Source organism: Petromyzon marinus, chromosome 51 (assembly GCF_048934315.1).
Source record: "Petromyzon marinus isolate PM22_M1 ecotype Great Lakes invasive population chromosome 51, UKy_Petmar_22M1.pri1.0, whole genome shotgun sequence".
NCBI lineage: Eukaryota > Metazoa > Chordata > Hyperoartia > Petromyzontiformes > Petromyzontidae > Petromyzon > Petromyzon marinus.
Genome location: NC_133717.1, coordinates 5971930 through 5994793, shown reverse-complemented (window position 1 = coordinate 5994793; position 22864 = coordinate 5971930). Strand labels below are relative to the sequence as shown.

The 22864-nt window shown below is 51.5% G+C and overlaps 1 protein-coding gene across 1 annotated transcript; it reads left to right on the top strand.

Moving 5' to 3' along the window:
- The first annotated feature begins 2097 nt into the window (after positions 1 to 2097).
- On the top strand, positions 2098 to 22494 carry LOC142931250 (cytochrome c oxidase copper chaperone-like). Its single transcript, XM_076074911.1, has 3 exons — positions 2098 to 2781; positions 19297 to 19413; positions 22261 to 22494. The coding sequence occupies exons 1-2, from the start codon at positions 2639 to 2641 to the stop codon at positions 19379 to 19381; spliced, it is 228 nt and encodes a 75-aa protein (XP_075931026.1). The 5' UTR covers positions 2098 to 2638; the 3' UTR covers positions 19382 to 19413; positions 22261 to 22494.
- The last annotated feature ends 370 nt before the right edge of the window (positions 22495 to 22864 follow it).

Here is a 22864-nt window from a genome sequence, read left to right as displayed (position 1 = left end):
GTTGGTTTGTGCTATGTTGAGTGCGGAGATTGTGTCTGTGTGGTGTGATTGTGTGAGGATGGCTCGGACATCCCCTACACAAGTTTTAAATATTTCAGAACGGGCAATTACACTGCGAGAAGGGATGGTAATTGCGCAGATATCCCCAGCGATGGAGATTCATGAAGATGCAGTAGTAGCGGGGATACAGGAAGAGAAGGATGGGATAAGGTATCCCTGGGCAGAAGAAATCACTCAATGGAACCCTGAGTTGCCTCAAGGTCAAAGAGACCGCCTTAAAGGTCTCCTAGAATTTGAAGACGTTTTCAGTAAGGGCCCATATCATTTGGGTTGTACGGATTTGATGCAGCACCATATTGAAACGGGGAATGCTCAATCCGTTAGACAGAATTCATATAGAGCGGGACCAGCAGAAAAAGAGCAGATCAGTAGAGCTGGATGTTACCAGGGCGCGGTCGAGCGGGTATATAAGGTGGAGCGAGGCCCGCGATCAAGGCGCTGGCTCGGGGACTAAAGGACGACTGTGGACAACATCGGGGCCGACTGTTGGAGATTGACATTGTGGCAATCATCGGGCAAACTGTTCGAGATTTACATGGTGGAAACCATCAAGAAAGACTTTCGAGATCTACATGGTGGAAACCATCAAGAAAGACCGTTCGAGATTAATCTAATGGGAACCACCAGGGCTGCAGATAGTCATAGCCTTGTGAACGTGTTAGTTGTACTCTCACCTTGTAAATACGTTACTGTAAAGTAAGTCGTCTAGATAATTGAACCTGCTCAGGAACTTCTTTACACATCTAAAACAAAACCAAAGATCCCTCGTGTAGACCTTAAACTGCTGGGCAAGTACTGTTAGCAAGCACCTTTGAAGGGAAACATGGTACATCTATGAGAGAGTGGTGTGTCCAGGACTGCGCCCGGCCGCCTTTGTCTCCCCAATCCACCGCTGCAGCAGCAGCCGCCGTCATTCAGAAGCAGAATATTTATCCTGGAGAAATCCGATAAGCTATGAAGCTCTTTTTCACAGTTGTCTCGTAGGGGTGGTCAGAATTTTATAACAGCAAAAAATACTTTTTGTTTATTGTTGTAACTTTCTGACCACCCCTACGAGACATCTGTGAAAAAGAGCTTCATAGCTTATCGGATTTATCCTGCAGTATCACTTGATTCTGAATACAGAGACAGATGGGACAGCTACCCCTTAGCAAGATGGCAACGTATCCAAATTACCCTGGCCAATATGGCGCCCGTTGCAGAAACATTGAGATATGCGGATTTATATTTTCCTTAACACGAACAAACGAGGCGTTTTTCGCGACAACCGATTGGCCAAGATCAAAGGTTGTAACTGAATTTTAGCTAACAGAACGCGGCGATGCGCGGGGCTTCGCTAATGCGACCTAGGCAGTGGTTCTCAACCTGCGAGGCAAGGCCCAAAAAACACGCGAGGTCATTTCATTAATGTGAAGTTTTATCATACACGAGAGTCGTGGGTGAAAAATCATGTATGAACCTGCCAAGATAAAATAACTGCGATCCATTTTAAATCCATATGGTAATCTATAAACGGTTTAAAAGACCGTTCGATACTCATTGATCGTAAACAATGCGGTTTCTTAGAGTTAACCATCGAGTGCGAACACATTACGTCATGCACACAGCAGCGTCCGTTTAATTTTTCTTATTTTCTTACACTTACTAGCTAGTTAGGATACCTCACAACATGGACAATTGATTAAACATTGCTTTTCATTTTTGCATGCTTTTATTTCTCAGAACAATGTTGGGTCAGGCCAAGGGGGTTATCGGTTCAAACAAAACTTAACAAGGGGGGGTAAAACAGAAGTTAGTTTCATAGTTTCATTTATTTTAGTATAGCCCTGTGAGCCATTCGGCTCTTGAATCGGATGCAACCACAACAAACAAATACATGAACAAGAAAAACATCTTAAAGTGACTTTGCGCATGTGCAAACAGAAAATCCAGGAAAAAAACATCAAAATATTCATGAAATAGCACCGTACACCAACGCTGTGTGCAAAAATCCCAGTGGGATGCACACATTATTTGTTTGTTTTTCGGTAAAGTCACGTAGGTAGAAAAATTATTTTAAAAATAATAAAGTGAATAAAATAAAAAAATAAAATAAACAACTAGTTTTTTTGTTGTTGATATTATTATTTTATTTTTATTCACTTATTTTTTTTCTATCAGCGTGACTTTAATGAAAGAATCAAAGAATGTGAATTCCTGCAGTCACGAAAGTTTTAAGTCAAAAGTAGCCACACAATCAAAGCACCACTGCTTGAGTGACGTTGGGAGATTTGCTTCCCTTAGCAAGATGGCGACCGTCTCCAATGTCCCCTGCGGGTGACGTCGGGCCGCCATCCGGAAGCGTCAATAACATTGCAGGAAGGCGGGTTTACATTTCCTATCGCGAATAAACGCGGCGCTGCGGTTACGACGAACCCGATTGGCCAAAACCGACGGTTGCGGCTTGCCTCGTAGCCAATGGGACACGTTGATGGGCGGTGCTTGGCTAATGCGTTCTAGGTAATGTGAGTGTGGCGCCGCACGTGGTTCCCGGTTGCGCTCTTGAGTCTTCTCTTCACCGCGTTGAGCGTGAGCGACCATGTCCAGCAGCGCCGGCACCGTTCAGGCAGCAGCGGTAGGAGCAGGGGGAGCCGGAGGGAGCTGCGGGGCCGAGAGCGCGGAGAAGAAGCCCCTCAAGCCGTGCTGCGCATGCCCGGAGACGAAGAAGACTCGGGACGCGTGGTGAGGAATTGGTGTCGGATATCGTTTCTGGATGGGGTCTCTCCCCTTCACAGCCGTTGGTGTCCGCCTTCTTGTCTACGCTTTGCCGTTTCTGAGAGCATTCGACTGCTGTAAATGTCCACGTGACAAGCTACTTTGTCGAGTTACAATTTTTGGTGAGGGTCGCTCATGAAAGAGAGCTGTATGGTTCAGTGGGCCTTGGCTCGTGAAATAAAAACATACCGCCAGTTATCTCGGGCAACCGATAGCACCTGGGTCTGTCCCGTTACTTCCTGGCAACAGCAGCGAGCCTTCCTCACACTTCACGCGACAGCCACGTGGTACACCTAGCCTGGCACAAGCGCTCTGCTGACGTCACCGCCACTTAGTGTGCGATTGGCGTCTTTTGTCGATGTCCCATCGTGCCATCACTGGGCGGGTGATTAAAACATGCGTCTGTGTTGGGGAGCGGTAGCGCTGTGGTTGGCGCGCTATGCCGTGAACTCTGCAACCCGAGTTCGATTGTCGATCACAGTCAACCAACGTCAAAGAAGGTCTTAACGGGTCCTGGGTCTCCGCAAGGTCGACTTGGCCTGCAGTGAGACACCGTACCTGGTTGCTCTGTGGTCTTGTCTCGTCGCCGTGACTGGCAGTGCCTGATGTGTCAGTACCCGAACGATGTGGCAGCACAACTTGTGTGGCGGGGTCTACGGCCCTAACCCCTAACGCAGCCATCTATTCAATAAACCATTTAAACTATGTTTATTTCACCGGGTAAAGCTCAGAAGCGACCTGGGCACAATTTATAGCTCAACGAAATGGCTCGTGTGGAAATATATAGCAGGCAAATACTCTAAATGTGGAAGACCCAGAGTAAAGTCCACGCAAACTTCAGATATACAGGCGTCAGGGTCTGGATCGAACCCACAATCTCCTGTATACTGGGCGAGGGATTTAACATCTCGCCACCACGGCGGAATGTGACTGAGACACATTCCCCACGTGGTCTGTGTCACTAACCCCCCCCCCCCCCCACGTGACCCAGTGTCCCCTGTCTCTTCCATATCAATGTGCCCGTGCCCTTCTTGCGTCTCCATTTACCCATTGAGTTCCTGTGCCCTAGGGCCCAAACACCCTTGCTTGACCAGCAAGGTCCAGCGAGATGGGGTCGCATACCGGCTAATTGTGTCCACAACGTTTTGTCACGTGGTGTTTACAGTCCGCGTGGCTGTGGAGTGGGGCTGATGGTGAGTGAGCAGATGGTGAGAATCCAAGTGGTGACCCACCCCCCACCCCAGCATCGTGTGGCTTCACGGCTTCACGTCATGTTTGACCTTGGGGTGACCTTACCTTCCCGTTCAGCCCGACTCTAGATGCACTTAGTATGGTAATGGCAAAACCGCTGATGGTGTAAAGCAGTAGTTAACGCCTGTGCCTCACAGCAAGAAGGACCTGAGTTCGATTCCTGACTCGGGCGCCTTTGTGCGTGGAGTTTGTACGTTCCGTCCTCCAGTTCCGTATGGGTTTCCTCCAGGTTCAACAATTTCCTCATATCACCAAAGCATCCCAATTCTGAAAATCACCTAAAAAATTACTGAATTGGGAGTACACACTGCAACAGCAACATTGCCCCCGACTGCAAGAAAAACTTGGCAGGACCCTCATGAAAAAGAGTCTAGAGGCTCCGGGTTTTCTTGGGTAAACAAGCGTAATAATAATGCGTATAAAAGAGCGGGTTTGCTCGTGCTGTTAGTCTTGCACAGGGGTCGGCAACCTGCGGCTCTTTGAGGACTGCATCGCAGCTCTTGATATATTGAGGTTTTTTTTTTGAAGAGTTCGCAAAAGATGGCTCTTCCAGTTATTTTGGTTGCCGACTCCTGGCCGATAGTTTACCCATGGAAGTCCAGTTTATCATGGGAGTACAGTTTACCATGGGCGGGGGTCAGCAACCTGTGGCTCCAGAGCTACCTGTGGCTCTTCAAGGACTGCCTCGTGACGTTATTTATTAAGTACCACCGTCTCGTATTCACATATTGAGTTTGTTTTACCGAATTCGAAAATAATGGCTCTTGTTCTTTTGGTTTCCGACCGGGCAGGAATGTGATGAATGCGCGATGGATGACGGCAGCACAAGCTAAACTATAAACAATATTTTTTATTTTACAAGGTAAGGCCCACTGAGCTATATAGCTCTGTTTCAGAAGTGACCAGGCCACAAATTCTTGCTCAACAACGTGGAAATGTTTATTCTAAATGTGGAGGGAAAAACCGGAGGACCCCGGAGAAAAATCCACGAGACCACGTGGAGAGAGAACATGTAAACTCCAAATTTACAAGTGTTAGGATCGAACCCACGACCTCTTGCATACCAGGCTAGGTGATGAGCATCAAGCCAGTCCGCATCGGGAGCCTCGGCAACAAAGTTCAATTCCCGCTCACGGCCTACACCAGTGGCGATTATCTTAACAAGGTCCCGGGCCTCCCCTAGGTCGACTCAGCTTAAAATTACTAACCAGTGCAGTGTGTGAACATCACCACTGGCGAGATAATGGCGGTCGGGCGTGGTGATTGGCCACCTACACCATCGTGTGCTGTGCTGGCCTTCATAGGTGCTCACTATACAGCACTTGCCCAAAAAGTCGGTTAAGGTTATACGGAGATCTTTTAATGTATGTTGAACTTCTTTCTCATTGTAGGTAGCCAACTGTGCTAATCGGAGGCGCACGGGAAGGACAACAAACTAAAGACAAAAAACTGTTTTGAAGAAATTAGTTTGGAATCTAGAAATCTAGATTTAAAAGTGCATAGGCCCAGTGGCTTCCTAATGTCATTGTGTAGAAGTGTGCCCTCTCATTGAGTTCGGTGGTGGTGATAGTGGTGGTGGCTGTGCACCTGGCCTGTGATCCAGGTGTGGAGGGGAGGGTTGGTGAATCACACACAGAGGTTGTAAAACTCCCTTCCCGTTGGCGTTGACCAGGGAGAAGGTAGGACAGGAGGTGAACTAATCGCCATCAGTTTCCACCTGGGGATTAAGTGTTTCCCCCTCGCACGTGTGGGTTTTCTCTGGCTGTGTTCCGGTTTCCTAGCACTCGTATAAACAATCATTCATTGGCTGAAAAACAATCTTAAAATAAATAAATAAAAATCCAGGGCCCTCCTGAAAACGAGTGCTACAACTTGACATGGCTGTCCTGGATAAATAGGGAAAAATAAGTAAATTAGAGAGGTTTTGCTCTTTTAGAGTCGACGTATTAGAATTTACGCTCGAGCTGTTCAATGGGTTTGAAGGGGGGTGTTAGTCCTGGCCCCCTGCCTCCTTGCTCACATCTCAAACTACGATTACGTTACCTCCTGCAGAGTCGCGCACCAAAAATACCGGCATTGCCCAAGTGGCAATTCTAAATTGGGGATAGGTGCAGCCGGGCTTGACCTTGTTGTGTTATGGCGTTACCAGATTCTCGTGCCACATTCCTATGGCTACTGGGTAGTAGGCTGGTCCCATGTTCCTGATCGGGGCCTTGGTAGGCTCAGCCCAGATTCCCGGCATGGCCTTGACTTGACCCAGCAGGTGCCAAGTGGGCCTTGCGCCCTATTTAAAGTGGGCCGAGTAGTTCATTTTATCCCTGGCTGTCATCATAAATGGTCGTGCCAACACGGGATTGTGTAAGTATGTGTGTTGAACTTCTTTTGCACCGTATATAGCCAACCATGCTAATCGGAGGTGTGGGGGAAGGGCAAGAAACTAAACACAAAAAGCAGTTCTTGCAAAATTAGTTTGCAATCTTGATTCAAAAGTGTATAGCTCCAGTGGCTTCCTAATATCGGAATGAGACACCGTGCGACAATTGAATTGCATTTTGAACAATAACAAAACTGGGGAACTGCATGAAATTAACCAACTTTGGTGCGATATTGCGCAAGCGAACTCAATCATACGTTAAACAGTAATAGAAAAATAACATTCAGCCTCTTTGTCAGTCCACTGCTGGATGCAGGCCCTCCCCCACGCCGTGTCGGGCACGAGCCTTGACCATACTTAGCCAATCTAGTGAGGGTGGGGAAACAAAGGTTTCCCGCACCTATGATAAACCACGGTTGGCTATGTACAGTGCGAAAGAAGTTCAACATTCATACACGCAAAGGTTACAGCATGACAATGGATTTGACCACTGCCATCTGCTGGCCCGCCACGTGATCCAGCAGCCCGTATATTGCACCCGAGCGCTAGCCAGGCTGAAATCTGCTTGGCGACTGAGGCTTGACAAAGAATCGACGCCGCCTTCTGGGTGATTTAGTCATGGTCCAAGAGCACGGTTAGTATAGTAGTACAACTCGGTGTGGCGTAGTGTTAACTACCTCGTCTGGTATACAAGAGGTCGTGGGTTCGATCCCGACTCTTGACTCCTGCTGTATATTTGGAGTTTGTATGTTTTGCCTCGTTGTCGCGTGGATTTTTCTCCGGGTCCTCTGGTTTTTCCCTCCACATTTAGAATCAACGTGCATTTAGAGTATTTGCCTCCTTTCAATTTCCACGTTAGCCACATCGTTGAGCTATCATTTGTGGCCAGGTCGCTTTTGATAAAAGCTATACAGCTCTTTAAAAAAATAAAACTTGCCCTGTTTCATTATGTTCTTTCAAATCTTTGACGCTTCATATATATATTTCTATACTTCAAATTTTATTGATGCAAGCCACCTACTTTTATTCAGCACATGAAATTTGATTAATTCTGGGGTTAGAATAATAGATTTTCTACTTTTGAGTGCAAATAAAAGTGTGTGCATTGAAAAACTTGTTTTTAATATTTTTTTGCATTGTGGGGGTGGAGGGGCGGAGGAGTTTGAGTCAGGAGAAGAGGGGTTTTGCAAGTCATTGTGAGGATGGGTGTGGGGGAGATTTCGTTCGTCACGAAGAGAGGGGAGCAGGGCTTTAGATTTCGTAAGCGACCCTACCCCGCCCCCGACCCCTTCTCCCGTTGCGAAAACAAACCACGCACGTTTAACTTGTAATGGTTGTTTAAAATATATATTAAAGACAGCTCTTGGGAGTAAACGGTCCAGTCAGTGCTGCCGTGTTCTCTCCGAATTGCGAGAGACGCTGTGGAGAGTAAAGAGTACCCAGAACGTGTGCCCGGTGGCCATAAAGTGATGTAGTAGTGTGTGTGTCTCGCATACACACACGACTAGACAATGATAGGAAGCCATTGGAGCTATGCACTTTTAAATCTAGATTTCTAAATTAAAAACTAATTTATTTAGAACAGATTTTTTTTGTATTTAGTTTGTTGTCCTTTCCCCGCACCTCCGATTAGCACGGTTGGCTATTTACGGTGCGAAAGACATTCAACATGCATACAAATATCCCCGTATAACCTTAACTGACTGTTAGGGAAAGTGCTCTATAGCGAGCACCCATGAAGGCCGACTGCTCACGATGGTGTAGGTCGCCAAGCACCACTCCCAACCGCCTTTGTCTCGCCAGTGGAAATGTTCACACAGCACCGGTTACTCATTTGAGGCTGTGTCGACCTACTGGAGGCCCGGACTTTGTTCAGATTATCGCCACTAGCGTAGGCCGTGAGCGGGAATCTAACTCTGGTCGCTGAGGCTCTCTCGGCGGACTGGCTTGATGTTAACTAACTTGATGTTAACTGATGTTAACTAGAAGTTTTATTGTTTTTTTATATTTTTAGTATTTTATTGTTTCCCTTCTACGTGACTTTACCGAAAGAACCAAGAATTTTGATTTAAAGCTTTCGTGACTGCAGTAATTCATATTCTTAGTTTTTTCGGTAAAGTCACGTTGAAGGGAAACAACAAAATAATAAAATATATATAAAACAATAAAAAAATTCTCACGACGTTGTGAGAATTTTTTATTGTTTATATATATTTTATTATTTTGTTGTTTCCCTTCAACGTGACTTTACCGAAAAAACTAAGAAATAGAACCAAGAATGTTAACTACCCCGTCAAGTATACAGGAGGTCGTGGGTTCGATCCTGACCCTAACACCTGTATATTTGGAGTTGCATGTTCTCTCTCCATGTGATCGCGTGCATCCTCCTGGGTTCTCTGCTTTTTCCCTACACATTTAGAATCAACATTTCGACGTGATAAGCCACTTTGTTGAGCTGTCATTTGTGGCCAGGTCACTTTTGAAAAAGAGCTATATAGCACAGTGGGTCTTACCTGGTCAAATTTAAAATAATTTAGTTGAGCATGTGCTGCTGTCAACCGCTGTGCACTGCTGTCTGCTCCGCATGTGTGCACCACGTGTTGCTGACCGCTCCGAAACGCTCATAACAAGTTGGCACCAAGTGGCATCGGCCAGACGTGGTGGTGCGGTGGGGTAGCGGTGTCTGCGGATGGACGGTGGGGGGGGTTGTGGTGAGGGGTCGGGGAGTGGCGAAGTTGCTTAATGTGATAGCAGGCACCCAATTGAGGCAGCTATCGAGTGTGCAGGCGATGTAGCTGCACATGGAGACCCGGCACCGGGAGGTGGAGGGAAAAATTGGATAGGAGGGGCCTTCATCACTCTCTACTCCAGGAACATTGCCAGCCCTGCTACACCATGCAGGCAACCCCTGGATGGGTGGTTGAGTGGGTAGGTGGGTGAGTGGGTAGGTAGGTGTGTGATTGGGTAGGTGGGTGAGTGGGTAGCTAGGTCGGTGAGTGCATAGGTAGCTAGGTCGGTGAGTGCATAGGTGAGTGGGATGTTGGGTGGTGAGTTGGCATTGTGGATGTGTCATTTATGGATGACAATGATGGTGAATTGACAAAACTTTGTTGTGTGGAGCTGGAGGAGGTGGATTTTGGAGCCAGGGTTAGTTAGGCGGGCAACTCGTAACATGCGCCCCCACAACTCCCCCCCGCCCCCCCACTCCCTCCTAAGTTGGAGGGAGGAGGAGAGTCGGGGTGGGAGCAGTCGAAAGCGGGGGAGCGGAGTTATGTGACACTCGCCCATCAACCAATCCACTCACCAACCCACTCATCCACACTCCCACTCACCCACCCACTCAACCACCCACCAATCCACACACCAACCAACCCACTTATTTATCTATCCAGCTACCAACGTAACAATACACCCACCCACCTGCCCATTCACCATTCCACCCACTCACTCACACCGCCACCAATGCACACACTTACCTAAAGGCCCACCTACCCACAGTGACCCACCCAACCATCAAACCCACCGACCCACTTATTCCCCCCCCCCTCCCACCACTTCTCCCCTTCCAACCAAGCACCCACCCACCCTCTCATTCACCCACACACCCACAAACCAACTCATCCAATCGCTCCGGCCAGTCCGATACCACCATCCCCATGCAGTTACGCAAACACGCTGCCTCTGTACGCAACGGCGTCTAGCGGGCCCCAATTTGTTTATTTATTTAGTCTCTGCGCTCTGCACGAGAGCGGGAGCCAGTCAGCGTGTGTGAGAGCCAACGAGAGAGCCAGATAGACAGGCAGACGGACACGGGCAAAAGTCCTGCATCTGTCTGGCGCTTGCATAGCCGCAGGAGTTTCCTGTTTTCTCCGTGAGACGACGAGACGAGACGATGTCTAAAGAAAAGTCCGAGGGGTCAGCGGCGTCCGGCGAGGCGGAGGCCCCGAAGCTCGACCTGTCCGACCCCGCGCACAAGGCCTGCGACGAGAAGAGGCAAGCCAAGGAGCTGTGGTAAGCCGGTCTCCATCTCCACCTCTCATCCCCCATGCTCGCTCACCCTTGCATCGTGTGGTGGTCGGGGTGGGGTTCGGGTCTCCTGGCCTCCGTTCACGCCAGACATCATTATCATCATCGTTAGCGTCCTCAGCATGACCTGATAACAACGAGGTTGGCCACTCGTCCTGGGGTGGTTACCAGTATCGTCCTCGTGTTTGGTAGGCAGGATGCTGTCACGGGGAATATGTAGATATTCCCAGGACTGAGGGAGTGAGTGGGTGAGTAAGTGGATGCTTGGGTGCATGGGTAGGTGAGGGAGTGGAAGAGTGGCACATGGGCGGGTGAGTGAATAGGTGAGTGCGTGAACGAGTGGATTTCCCAGGAGCTTTCTCTTGTTGAGGAGGAGGAAGCTTCCCGAACCTTGAAAGCCGAGCGTTTTCTACGTGCATAGCAACAGCAGCAGCTGTGACGATGCAGTACTCGGGACAGCGCGTTCACGCGTCGCTCTCCCCTCTTCCCCTATCCTTAGATCATCTTCATCTTGCGGTTGAGAGTTGTGCTCGGGTCGGACCGACGTCACTGAAATCACGCACTCCCTGAAGGCTTTGTAGCTCATGGGATGTGTTAAAATGTATTCGTCAATTCTTTTTTACGTGGAGGAACGGGGTATGATTTGAAGGAGGCGAATTTGCCGGCCGATTTATTTTAAATCACTCGATAGAGATTACACACGGCAGCAATCATCGCCCCCCCTAATGATGGGCTAACGCTCGTCCGCAGGCCAGATGTGCCACGTCACTTTGTGCCCACAAGGAGACAGCTGCCACTGGGGGTGCCCTCGTAGGTGTGTCGAGATGAAATGTGCGTCGCTCTTGAGGTTACCGGGGCGTATGGGAAGTTTGGTCCCACCGCGTTTGACGTGTTGAGGGACCAGCCATCACAAACGGGGGATTGATATTGAGATGTTATCTCCGTCGCCTGATATGCAGGAGGTCGTGGGTTCGGTCCTGACCCTGACGCCTGGATTTTTGGAAATTGCATTTAGCATTTAGCACCAACGTGCGTTTAGAGTATTTGGCTGCTGCCATACATTTCCATGCGCTAAGCAGCTTTGTTGAGCTATCATTTGTGGCCAGGTCGCTTCTGAAAAAGACCGATATAGCTCAGTGGGCCTTACCTTGTAAAATAAAACAATGTTCAGAGTATTCGCCACTGTCTGTGCGCCTGACTCTGTCTCTCCGTGTGTCCGTCATGTGACGCAATGGCATACGCGCTCACTGCAGTAGTCATTTCGAGTTCATTATTAATTTCCGTTTGGTTTACGTAACCACGCGCACTCGCGTGATACAGGCTGTGCCCGTGGGGCACATTCGCCACCAGGTGCGCCCCCCCCCCCCCCCCCCCAGCTGCATCTCTCCGAGCCGGCGACAGACGGAGGCTCCGTTTGGAAAAGATTAAATGGGACATAAAAAGCGATCTTCGGATTACTGCCCTTACAGCGATTGACGATTTGTAGTGGGGGGGGGGGGGGGGGGCTGGAGGGTGGTTGGTGGGGGACGGGGGTTGACAGGGGTCACAGGAAGGTTGTGGGGGGCCCATTTGTCCCAGGCGGGGGGGGCTCAGGAGGATATGACGGGGATGGAGTTATGGTCCCTGGCACCGACTTATCGCATCAAGATGCTCTCGACGGACGTCTCTGGGATTACCGGAACGGTTTGGCTTGACCGAGGGCGGTGGGGGAGTTACGCAAGCAGCCTTGTCGCCGCCATTGATGGGTCGAGAGATTCAACTCGGCAGCCAGTTATCTATATTCCTTTGTACCCTCCGGTTAGTGCTGCACGCCTCGTTAGTGCTGTGTATCTGGTGAGTGCTGTCCCCCTTTGTTAGTGCTGTCCCCCGCATTAATGCTGTCCTCGATAGTGTTGTCTATCCTGTTAGTGCTGTCCACCTCGGAAACTCCACGTCTCCCTTCCAGCCACTGGAGGGGCCATAGGCGAGTTGTTCAGAACCTAAGCAGGAGTGGAGCCTGGTTAGGACGTGGATGGATGACTGCCTTGCACCGGGTGCTTGCCAGGTGTTGTAGATGCGGGACTGCAATGAGGCGGTGGCCAGGAGGTGGTGTCACCTCCTCGTATAGCGCAGCATAGCGCTGGGCTTTCTCCGTGGTTTCTCCGGTCTCCTCCTCCGGCTTGACCCCCGGAACTCTTGCAGCGGAGCTCACGGCCAAACTTCCCGTTGTGGCGGCACCCTGCTCAAAACGAGTCTTGGAAGCTTGGTGAGGCCCTCTTGTGTCAAGGGCACCCTTGCCGTATTCTCCGGACTATATGACGCTCCGGGGAGCAAGACGCACGCCAAACTCACCGGGTCTCGGAAACTGAGCAGGGGTCGAACCTGGATAGTGCACCTACGCTCCCTGCCTTCTGTAGCCCTCGCTGGTGAAGTACGGACATACGACCCTGACGACCAGCGTGGCGTGGGTGGGGGGGGGGCACTCATCCTGCACGTGTGCGTGAGACCGTGAAAGATGGTGACGGCTTGGGGTGGGCCTGTATGCAGCAGCGGATAGATCACAGCTGATCCTGGCGATGATGATAGGCCATGGCGAAGTGGCGCACAGAGAGTGGTGGCGGCCGCTGCTTCTGCTGCTGCTGCGTATACAGCGCGCACTTGGTGCCAGAGGGTGGTTTTCACTGCGTGTGTGTGCGCGCGTGCGTGTTTAACTTGTAGCACCTGCGTCCCGTGACCTCCGGCAGAGCAGCGGGCATTCCACACTTCACTCGGCCTCAAAGTGCACCTAGCCTGGCACAGGTGCTGTGGTGACGCCACCGTTGCTCAGTGGAAATTCTCGGCTGTTGCACTAACCACCGCTGGCGCAGTGGTTAGTGCTACGCTGCGAGTCCGGCGACCTGAGCTCGATTCTCACTCATGGCCATCACCAGTGAAAATTTTGTGAACTGGTCCTGGGCCCCTCCTAGGTCGACTCGGCCTCAAATGAGTACCTTGTGCGGTGTGTAAATGTCGCTGCTCGGGAGACAAAGGCGTCTGGGCATGGTGTTGGCCACCCACCCCCTCGTGTGCTTTACCGGCCTTTATAGGCGCTTGCTAAAAGCACTTGCCCCAACATTCTGTGAAGACTATGCAGGGGATATTTGTCTTTGTACGTGTCCGTATACGTGTGTACATTTGTACGCTTGTGTGCATGCGTTTATGCACGTGCGCGCGTATGCGTAATGGCTATGTAACGCCGTGTGGAAGCTATCTGGTCTGCCACTCCACACGAAGTTTCGGGTCTTTTCGGCGACAGTCATGCTTTCCCTTCTCTAAGCTTGCGAAACGTTGACCCCCCCCCCTAATGGAACATTTATGCCAATTAGAAACATCCGGGCTGGCCTGCCTAAGATCCATCCTGAGTTTAACCAGGCTGGAAAATGTGAGAAGTTCACAAATCCTTGAAATATCTGACAGTCCCATCGGTGAGCTCCTCCGGCAGGCAAGGCTGCATTGGCTGGGTCAGTAGCCAGCATGCCCAGCCACCGCATGCCCAAACAGCTTTTGTTCGGCCGGATAGAGGTGGCTAAATGGGCACGTCAAGAACTAGAGAAGAGATGGTGTGATGTGGTACGGGAGGACGTGGAGCTGAGTGGACTTGCCAATGACTGGCAACAGCGGTGTCAAGATCGGCCTCTGTGGAGAAGGCTCGTGAACAACGCTACTGGTAGTTGGAGGCAGCCGCCCTCTAGCAGCAACGGAGGGCAGAGGAGCGACACTCACAACAGCGAGCGGAGGGCTAGGCTTCTAAAACACAGCAAGTTGGCACAGTAGGGGGTGCAGGTGGTGCATCGGCCAGTCATCTAAGTCAGTCAACCCATTGCACCTGGGTCTGTCCCTTGACCTCCTGCCAGTGGGCATTCAACACTTCACATGGCCTTAAAGTGCACATAGCCTGGCATCACTGATGTGGTGGCATCACCGGCACTTAGTGGCGAATGGCGGTCGTTATTTGTACCAGTGTCTGTATACGTGTGTGTGTACACGTGTGTGTGTACACGTGTGTGTGTATACGCGTGTGTGTGTATACGCGTGTGTGTGTATGCGCGTGTGTACACTCTGAATGGAAGCACCAAAGCGAGCAGCGCATTGGGAGCGGCGTCGGCCATCACCGTGAAGCGACAAATGAAACCGAAATAACCGCCGCGCTCGCAAAAAACAACAGGGAGCAGTGAGCTCTCTCTCGCGGCCACCTCAGCGAGGCCCCAGGCCAAAATCGACCCACCGTAAATTCGGTCCTGGGTCTTGGAAGCTAAGCAAAGGTTTGCCTGATGTGATGTTGTAGGTGCGGGGCTGCAGCGAGGTGGTGGTTAGGGCGTGGGGGTGTTGAGTGTCGCACGCCTCGTCTACAGCAGCGTGGTGCTGGGTTTCTCCGGGGTCCTCCGACGGCCCTCCTCCTACGCGACGCCCAAACTCTCGCTCGCAACGGCACTCGCGGTCAAACTTCCCAATGTGGCAGAACCCTACCGAAAGCGAATTCTTGAGACTTGGTGAGACTTGCCTGTGGTGTCATTGCCATTATCATTGCTATCGCTTCAAGTAAATACAGTGGAGGGGGAGAGCGAGGGTTAGCACCATTGCTGAGCGCAAGCCCAAAGCTCCAAGCGGCCAGCAATAATCAGCACTTTGCGCCGCTGGCCCGACCTCCCGAGAGGGCGAACACGACCCCCGCGCCGGTGCCACTGCGCTTCCTCCCCCCTCCCCTCACTTCGTCTCTCTGTCGGCCGTCATGCAGGTTGTCCACGTGCCACACGCGGTGCCACACGCGGTGCCACACGCGGTGCCACACGCGGTGCCACACGCGGTGCCACACGCGGTGCCACACGCGGTACCGCGAAGTGCATAGTGCCGCTGCATTCTTCGCTGGGCATCTTTGCTGAATCTCCGCCGTATCGGCGCATTTCTGGTGAAAATGTGGCAATCGTTAGTCGGGGGGTGGGGGGCTTGGGGAGTGGGTGGTTGTGGTGGTGGGGGGGGGGGGCGCGCGGGCTGCGTGGCTGGTACAGTACTCTGTCTGCAGATGTTACCATGCCGGTGTTGGCACCGCCTTTGCGTGGCACAACACTACTGAGTCTCAAGGCTTTTTCAGGGGGGTCCTGTCAAGGTTTTGCAAAAGGGGGGCGATGTTGCTGGTGCTGCTGTGTGTGCTATGGGAGGAAACGGGAGAACCCTGAGGGAACCCACCCAGGACAGGGGGAGAACATACGAACTTCACACAGAAAGGCCACCCAAGTCTGGAATCGAACCCAGGCTTTTCTTTGTGAGCGCCATCACTGTCGCGCCACCGCCCTCTGTATTTATTTAACAGAGAGAGGCAGTCGGTCATAGGCAGAGCAGAAAGCGAGGTCTTTGAGTCTATGGGTCTCGCTGGGAGTTTGTGTGTCCTTGCTGGGAGTCCGTGGGTCTCACCATTAAATCACCCCCGAGATCCCCACCCGGGCTTACGCGTTGACTATCATGCGGGTCATGTTGGTATCTGACCGCGTGAGGGCGCCGCCAGGCGTGCTGTGTTACGTAAACGCAGCGTGCACATCGACGCGCCAATCGCCCGCGGGGCTAGCACTGTTAGGGGGTTAGCGCAGGTGGGGGGGGCAGTACGGCATCAGCGTCCACGGCCAGCGACTTTGGACGTTGACGACAATTGCTAAACGATCGATCGATTTTTATTTTACGTGCCTATATCTCTCTCTCTCAATAAAGCAGATATCGGTGTGTGTTACAACAGAATGGGAATGGGACAGGAACATGAAAAGAAAGATAAAAGAGACCGTCACACCCTCCGCGGCTAACACAGACCGAGTAAAGTAAATTGCAACCGCGCGCAAAATAAAGTGCAGCCGTGCACAATGAATAGCATCAGAAAGGTAAGTGGTAAATAAAATCAACGAGAAGTCAAGAGACAGTTTTCATTACAAATTGGAGATGATATGTGAAGACGAGTCCGAGTAGATGCGTCTTGCACAGACCGCTGAATTGAGAGACACTCGGCGCGTTTCGGATGTCCGGTGGCATGCGGGGAGTTCCAGATTTTTGGCGCTACGCCCAAGAAGGCCCTCGTCCCCCCAGCGTCCGGTGAACAATCCTAGGCTGGGCAAGTCTCACCGTTTCCTTGCAACGGGGTGTTTTGTATGTGCCTGAGGATTGGAGGGAGGTTCGTTTTTGTGGGTAGTTAAGGAGCCAAGCCATGCAGTGCTTTGTAGGTTAGGAGAGTGATCTTGAATCGGAACAAAAACCAAAGGGACGCTCAAAGAAGCGTGGAGTTGGGCGCGCACGCTTGGAATTGCACTGCGAGACAGGAAGAGGAGCACACGGCTGAGAGGAGAGCTTGGCAACCTCACGTCGCCTGCCAAGAGAAGTCAAGCGAGGCTCGGGCAGCGCATGGCATGGCCTAGGTCGACCGACGAGCGTTGGACGAGACTAACGGCAGAGTGGCAGCTAAAGGCTGGAAACGCACCCCAAGAGGACGTCACCGCACCGCCGAGGTGGAACGATGAGGTCCGGCTCGTGTGCCAAGTGGCGCTGGGTGGATTTTTACATCGTAGAGCCGTGAGGGATGGCAACAGGGTGGAGAAGCCTTGACGCAGCAGTGGATAGGACACGGCTGTTGGTGATGGTGCTGGGCATGCAGTGGGGACTCTGGACTTTCAGGTGAAACGATGCAGATTCGTTCATCTCGTCCATCGTCCGGAGCGGCTCTTTGTCCCCCCCCCCCCCCCCACTATTGCGTGAGAAATCTAACGATGACCTCCCCGTGTTCCCCTCCTCTTCCACTCTCCCTCTCCCACTGTCTATGCCTCCACCTCTCTCCCACTGTCTGTCTGGCTGTCTTCATGCTCCCCCTCTTGTTGCCCCTGGCTGCTGCCACGTTGGATAAAACTGACGACACGTTGGGGCGCGCGCAGCGATGACTTGCGTTTTGTCGTGCATGAAATCCTGGCGCTCGTTGCACGCAGCATTGTGCCTGGGTATGGAGGGTGTGTAGGGGGGGAGGCGTTGTGAATGGTGGGGGCGTGCTGTCTGGTAGATGGTGGATGTGGCGAGCGATAGCGTAGTAGTTAGCGCGCTGCATTAACAACCCCGTGACCCCGAGTTTGATTCCTACTCACGGTCACCAACACCAGTGACGATGATCTGAACCGCTCCTGGGCCTCCCCTTGGTCGACTCGGCCTCAAATGAGTACCTGGTACATTTTACAATTTGTACCAGGGACTCCTTCATCGCCACTAGGGAGACGAAGGTGGCCGGGTGTGGCGTTTGCTACCCCCGTCATGTGCCGTGCCGGCCTTCACACGCGTTCGCTAGCAGCGTTTGCCTCAATGAAGTCTGTTAAGGCTATACGGGGAGGGATCTGTTCTTTGGTGGATGAGGGAGCAAAGGTAAAGCTACCAAATGTGTTTCCAACTCGCCCATTTTCCATTTTTTTCTGGGGACTGTGTTTCTAGAGGAAGTGTTGTGACAAGCGACGCCGGGAAGGGGCCCCATCATCCCGTGACTTTCCGCGGCATGACCCTAATGCACCGGTTTGGGCCGGCACAGTTCCGGCCCGTCTCGTGCTTTCACAGAGTTCGTCCCTGTGCCCAACCGAAGGTGGTGGGGGTGGCGGGGAGGTGCGGGATTAACATCGGCAACCACGAAAGGGCGAGGTCGGGTCTGTAAGAGCACCTGGTGTGGAGTGAGACACACGGCGCCCAAGGGCACGGGTTCTCCCGCTGTGCCGGTTTGCCTGGCGCCTCGAACCTGGCGACCCCAGTTCGATCCTGGCCGCGGCTTACGTCGAATGACGTCTGGTCCGGTCCGGAGTCCTCCCCCCTCCGACCTTCACCGCGGCAAAGTATGGGACGAAGAACCCCCTGCCCCCCTATCCCCGTGATCAGCTCGGAGTGGGGGAGGCCCTTGTCCAGCAGTGGATCGGTGGTGGGCCGTGCGCTCCGTTGTCCGATAACGCATCGTGATCTCCGCCCCTTTGTTGAGAGCCGGGCGACCGTGTGATTCGATTTCGCTGCCCAACTCGCACAGACTGGCGACGTCAGCGCCGTGTGTGCGTGCGTGTGCACGTGACGAGCCAGGGCAGGGCCCCTAGCATGGCTCAAGTGGTGTGGTGACGTCACCGCTGCTTACTGGTGAACGGCGGTTGTTGTGTGTGTGTGTGCGTGCGTTCATGACCCGTTTTGCTGACTCGTGTCATTGGGACAGGGGCGTGGGTTAGGAGCACTGAGAGCGTTCGTTTTCCCATGCAGACTACGAAGGTTGTTAAAATCATTTATGTTACAGGTAAGTGTACCCACACCTTAACCCATCGCACGCTGGCCTGCCGATGGACTGTCGAACCCATTTGTGTGGCAGGGTGAACAATACGGGGGTGGAGGGGGCGGGGGGCGGCTGGCTGGCTGGGAATGGGCGATGTAAGAATCCTGCCACCTTTGTTTCAACCACCTTGCCGGGAGATGAAATCGAACCGGCGACCTCTGCGAGCTATATTGCTCAGTGTGCCTTACCTGGTAAATAAAAAAAATATTTATAGTTTAGTTTATGCCCGCCTGATTGCCAGCCGGCCGGCCGGAGGACACTGCAGTCACCTTGAGCTGCACAGTGACAGCTGCCACCAGGGGTCCCCTGCCGCAGAGCGTCTCGAGATGTGCTGCGTTGGAGGTACGGTACAAACATTTAATGACGATAATTAACTGTCTCTGTGTGTGTGTGTGTCTACTTCTTGGTGTGTCTGTATGTCTCTGTGCATGTCTCTGTGTGTGTGTGTGTGTCTGTGTCCGTGTGTTTGCGTTTCTGTGTCTGTCCATGCGTATTTGTGTTGCAGCATCATAGAGAAGGGGGAGCTTCAGTGCGGCGAGCTCATCGAGGCACACAAGGAGTGCATGCGCGCCCTGGGGTTCAAGATCTGATGTCCGTGGGGACTCGAGCAACGCGCCACTCGGTAAGGGGCGCAGCTGGGCGTGGGGGGCTCGGGCGACCGCCGCTTTGTCAATCCGCTGCTGGATGGACGAAGGCTTCGGTCGCGTGGGGGTTACTTGACCATACTTCACCACACTGGTTAGTGCAGGTTGGTGAAGGCTGTGATGGCGGGAGATGGGGAGCCCAGGAGCGTGATTTTTTTTATTTTACCAGATAAGCCCCACCGAGCGATGTAGCTCTTTTTCAGAAGCGACCTGGCCATTAATGATAGCTCAGCAAAGTGGCATTTACCACGTGGAAATCTGTAATAGCAGCAGTCAGATAATCTAAACGCACGTCGATTTTAAATGTGGAGGGAAAAACGGAGAACCTGGAGAAAAATCCACGCGACCACCACAGGGAGAGAGACATGCAAACTCAAAATATGCAGGCGTTGTCAGGGTCGGGATCGAACCCACCCACGACCTCCTGCATACCAGCCAAAGGAGATAACATCTCGCCACCATCATTAAGTGCTATGTGGACAAGGGCTTTGGTCGTAGGGGTTATTTGACCATACTTCACCACGCATCCTGTGAAGGCCGTGGCGGGAGTGGAGAACCCTAGAGCGGTTTAAATGAGGCTTGTTGCAACAAATCTTAGCCATGGACGGGAATCAAACTCAGGACACTGGGCTCATGGTGTTAACCACGTTGCCACCACTGCGCCCATATCGAGAGTGCGAACTCATGCGTGTGTACAATGAGGGAAAAAAGTATTTGATACCCTGCTGATTTTGTACGTTTGCGCACTGACGAAGAAATTATCAGTCTATAATTTTAATGGTAGGTTTATTTGAACAGTGAGAGACAGAATAACAACAAAAAAAATCCAGAAAAACGCATGTCAAAAATGTTATAAATTGATTTGCATTTTAATGAGGGAAATAAGTATTTGACCCCTCTGCAAAACATGACTTAGTACTTGGTGGCAAAACCCTTGTTGGCAATCACAGAGGTCAGACGTTTCTTGTAGTTGGCCACCAGGTTTGCACACATCTCAGGATGGATGTTGTTCCACTCCTCTTAGCAGATCTTCTCCAAGTCATTAAGGTTTCGAGGCTGACATTTGGCAACTCGAACCTTCAGCTCCCTCCACAGATTTTCTATGGAATTAAGGTCTGGAGACTGGCTAGGCCACTCCAGGACCTTAATGTGCTTCTTCTTGAGCCACTCCTTTGTTGCCTTGGCCCTGTGTTTTTGGTCATTGTCATGTTGGAATACCCATCCACGAGCCATTTTCAATGCCCTGGCTGAGGGAAGGAGGTTCTCACCCAAGATTTGACGGTACATAGCCCCGTCCATCATCCCTTTGATGCGGTGAAGTTGTCCTGTCCCCTTAGCAGAGAAACACCCCCAAAGCATGTTTCCACCTCCATGTTTCACGGTGGGGATGGTGTTCTTGGGGTCATAGGCAGCATTCCTCCTCCAAACACGGCGAGTTGAGTTGATGCCAGAGAGCTCCATTTTGGTCTCACCTGACCACTACACTTTCACCCAGTTGTCCTCTGAATCATTCAGATGTTCATTGGCAAACTTCAGATGGGCATGTATATGTGCTTTCTTAAGCAGGGGGAACTTGCGGGCGCTGCAGGATTTCAGTCCTTCACGGTGTAGTGTGTTACCAATTGTTTTCTTGGTGACTATGGTCCCAGCTGCCTTGAGATCATTGACAAGATCCTCCCGTGTAGTTCTGGGCTGATTCCTCACCGTTCTCATGATCATTGCAACTCCACGAGGTGAGATCTTGCATGGAGCCCCAGGCCGAGGGAGATTGACCGTTCTTGTGTTTTTTCCATTTGCGAATAATCGCACCAACTGTTGTCACATTCTCACCAAGCTGCTTGGCAATGATCTTGTAGCCCATTCCAGCCTTATGTAGGTCTACAATCTTGTCCCTGACATCCTTGGAGAGCTCTTTGGTCTTGGCCATGGTGGAGAGTTTGGAATCTGATTGATTGCTTCTGTGGACAGGTGCCTTTTATACAGGTAACAAGCTCAGATTAGGAGCACTCCCTTTAAGAGTGTGCTCCTAATCTCAGCTCGTTACCTGTATAAAAGACACCTGGGAGCCAGAAATCTTTTTGATTGAGAGGGGGTCAAATACTTATTTCCCTCATTAAAATGCAAATCAATTTATAACATTTTTGACATGCGTTTTTCTGGATTTTTGTTGTTGTTATTCTGCCTCTCACTGTTCAAATAATCCTACCATTAAAATTCTAGACTGATCCTTTTCTTTGTCAGTGGGCAAACGTACAAAATCAGCATGGGATCAAATACTTTTTTTCCCTCGCTGTACATCTGTGTGTGTTGTGTGTCTGTGGGGCACAGTGGCACTGTGGTTAGCGCACTGTGCTACAAACCTACGAACCCGGCGACTCAAGTTCGATTCCTGCTCACGGCCAACACCAGTAACGATTATCTGAACCGGTCTTTGGGCTCCCCTAGGTCGACTCGGCCTCATATGGGTACCTGTTGCAACTTGTAAACATCTGCACTGGGGAGACAAAGGCGGTCGGGCATAGTGTTACCCACCCACCCCATTGCTTGCCGTGTCAGCCTTTATAGATGCACTTCTGCGGCCCTCTGGAATGCTCTTTCGGTAATAGGAAGCCACTAGATTGAAAACTAATTTATTTAGAACTGCTTTTTGTGTTTTAATTTGTTTTCCTTCCCCAGCACCTCTGATTAGCACGGTAGGCAAAGTGCGGTGCGAAAGAAGTTCAACATGAATACGTAGCCGCTGCTTGCTAACAGCATTTGCCTCAGTGGTCCGATAAAGGCTACCCTGGAGATTCTTATTTTTGTGCGTGTGCGTCTGTCCTCAGATGGCTGTAGAGAGTGGCGTGACCTTGGATGACCCCCCTCAACCGCCAACCCAACAACATCGCCCCCCCATCCTTGAAACCCGCATCATAAACACACGGATCTCATTGGGACCCGTGTCCTGGTGGGGGGGGGGGGCGGATGTGTGGAGGGGGGGGTAAGAGAGAGATGTTTATTTTAAACACTTAGTATTATTATTTTTGTTGTTCTCTTCGAGATAAACTCAATGAAACCGAGTCCAGAATCTCCTTCCCTGTGCGCTCCGTGAGTGTAAATAGCAGACCGCGAGCGATCCTGCCGTCTTCATCTCACTCCAAAACCACCACCACCACCACCACAATCACCACCACATTCACTACCACCACATTCACTACCACCACATTCACTACCACAACCGCAACGACCACTAACAAAACGACAACCCCAAAAACAGCAGCGGCATCTTCGCCTGTCGTGCTTCGGCAAAGCGACTTTTTAATCGATCACGTGACCCAACACTGACCCCACTGTCCGTTCGCCTGAGGTCATGGTAAAGGGGGGGAGGGGGTGTGGGGGGGAGGGCTGCGAGGAGTCGTTTACACAATGCGGTCAAAACAATAAACGCGA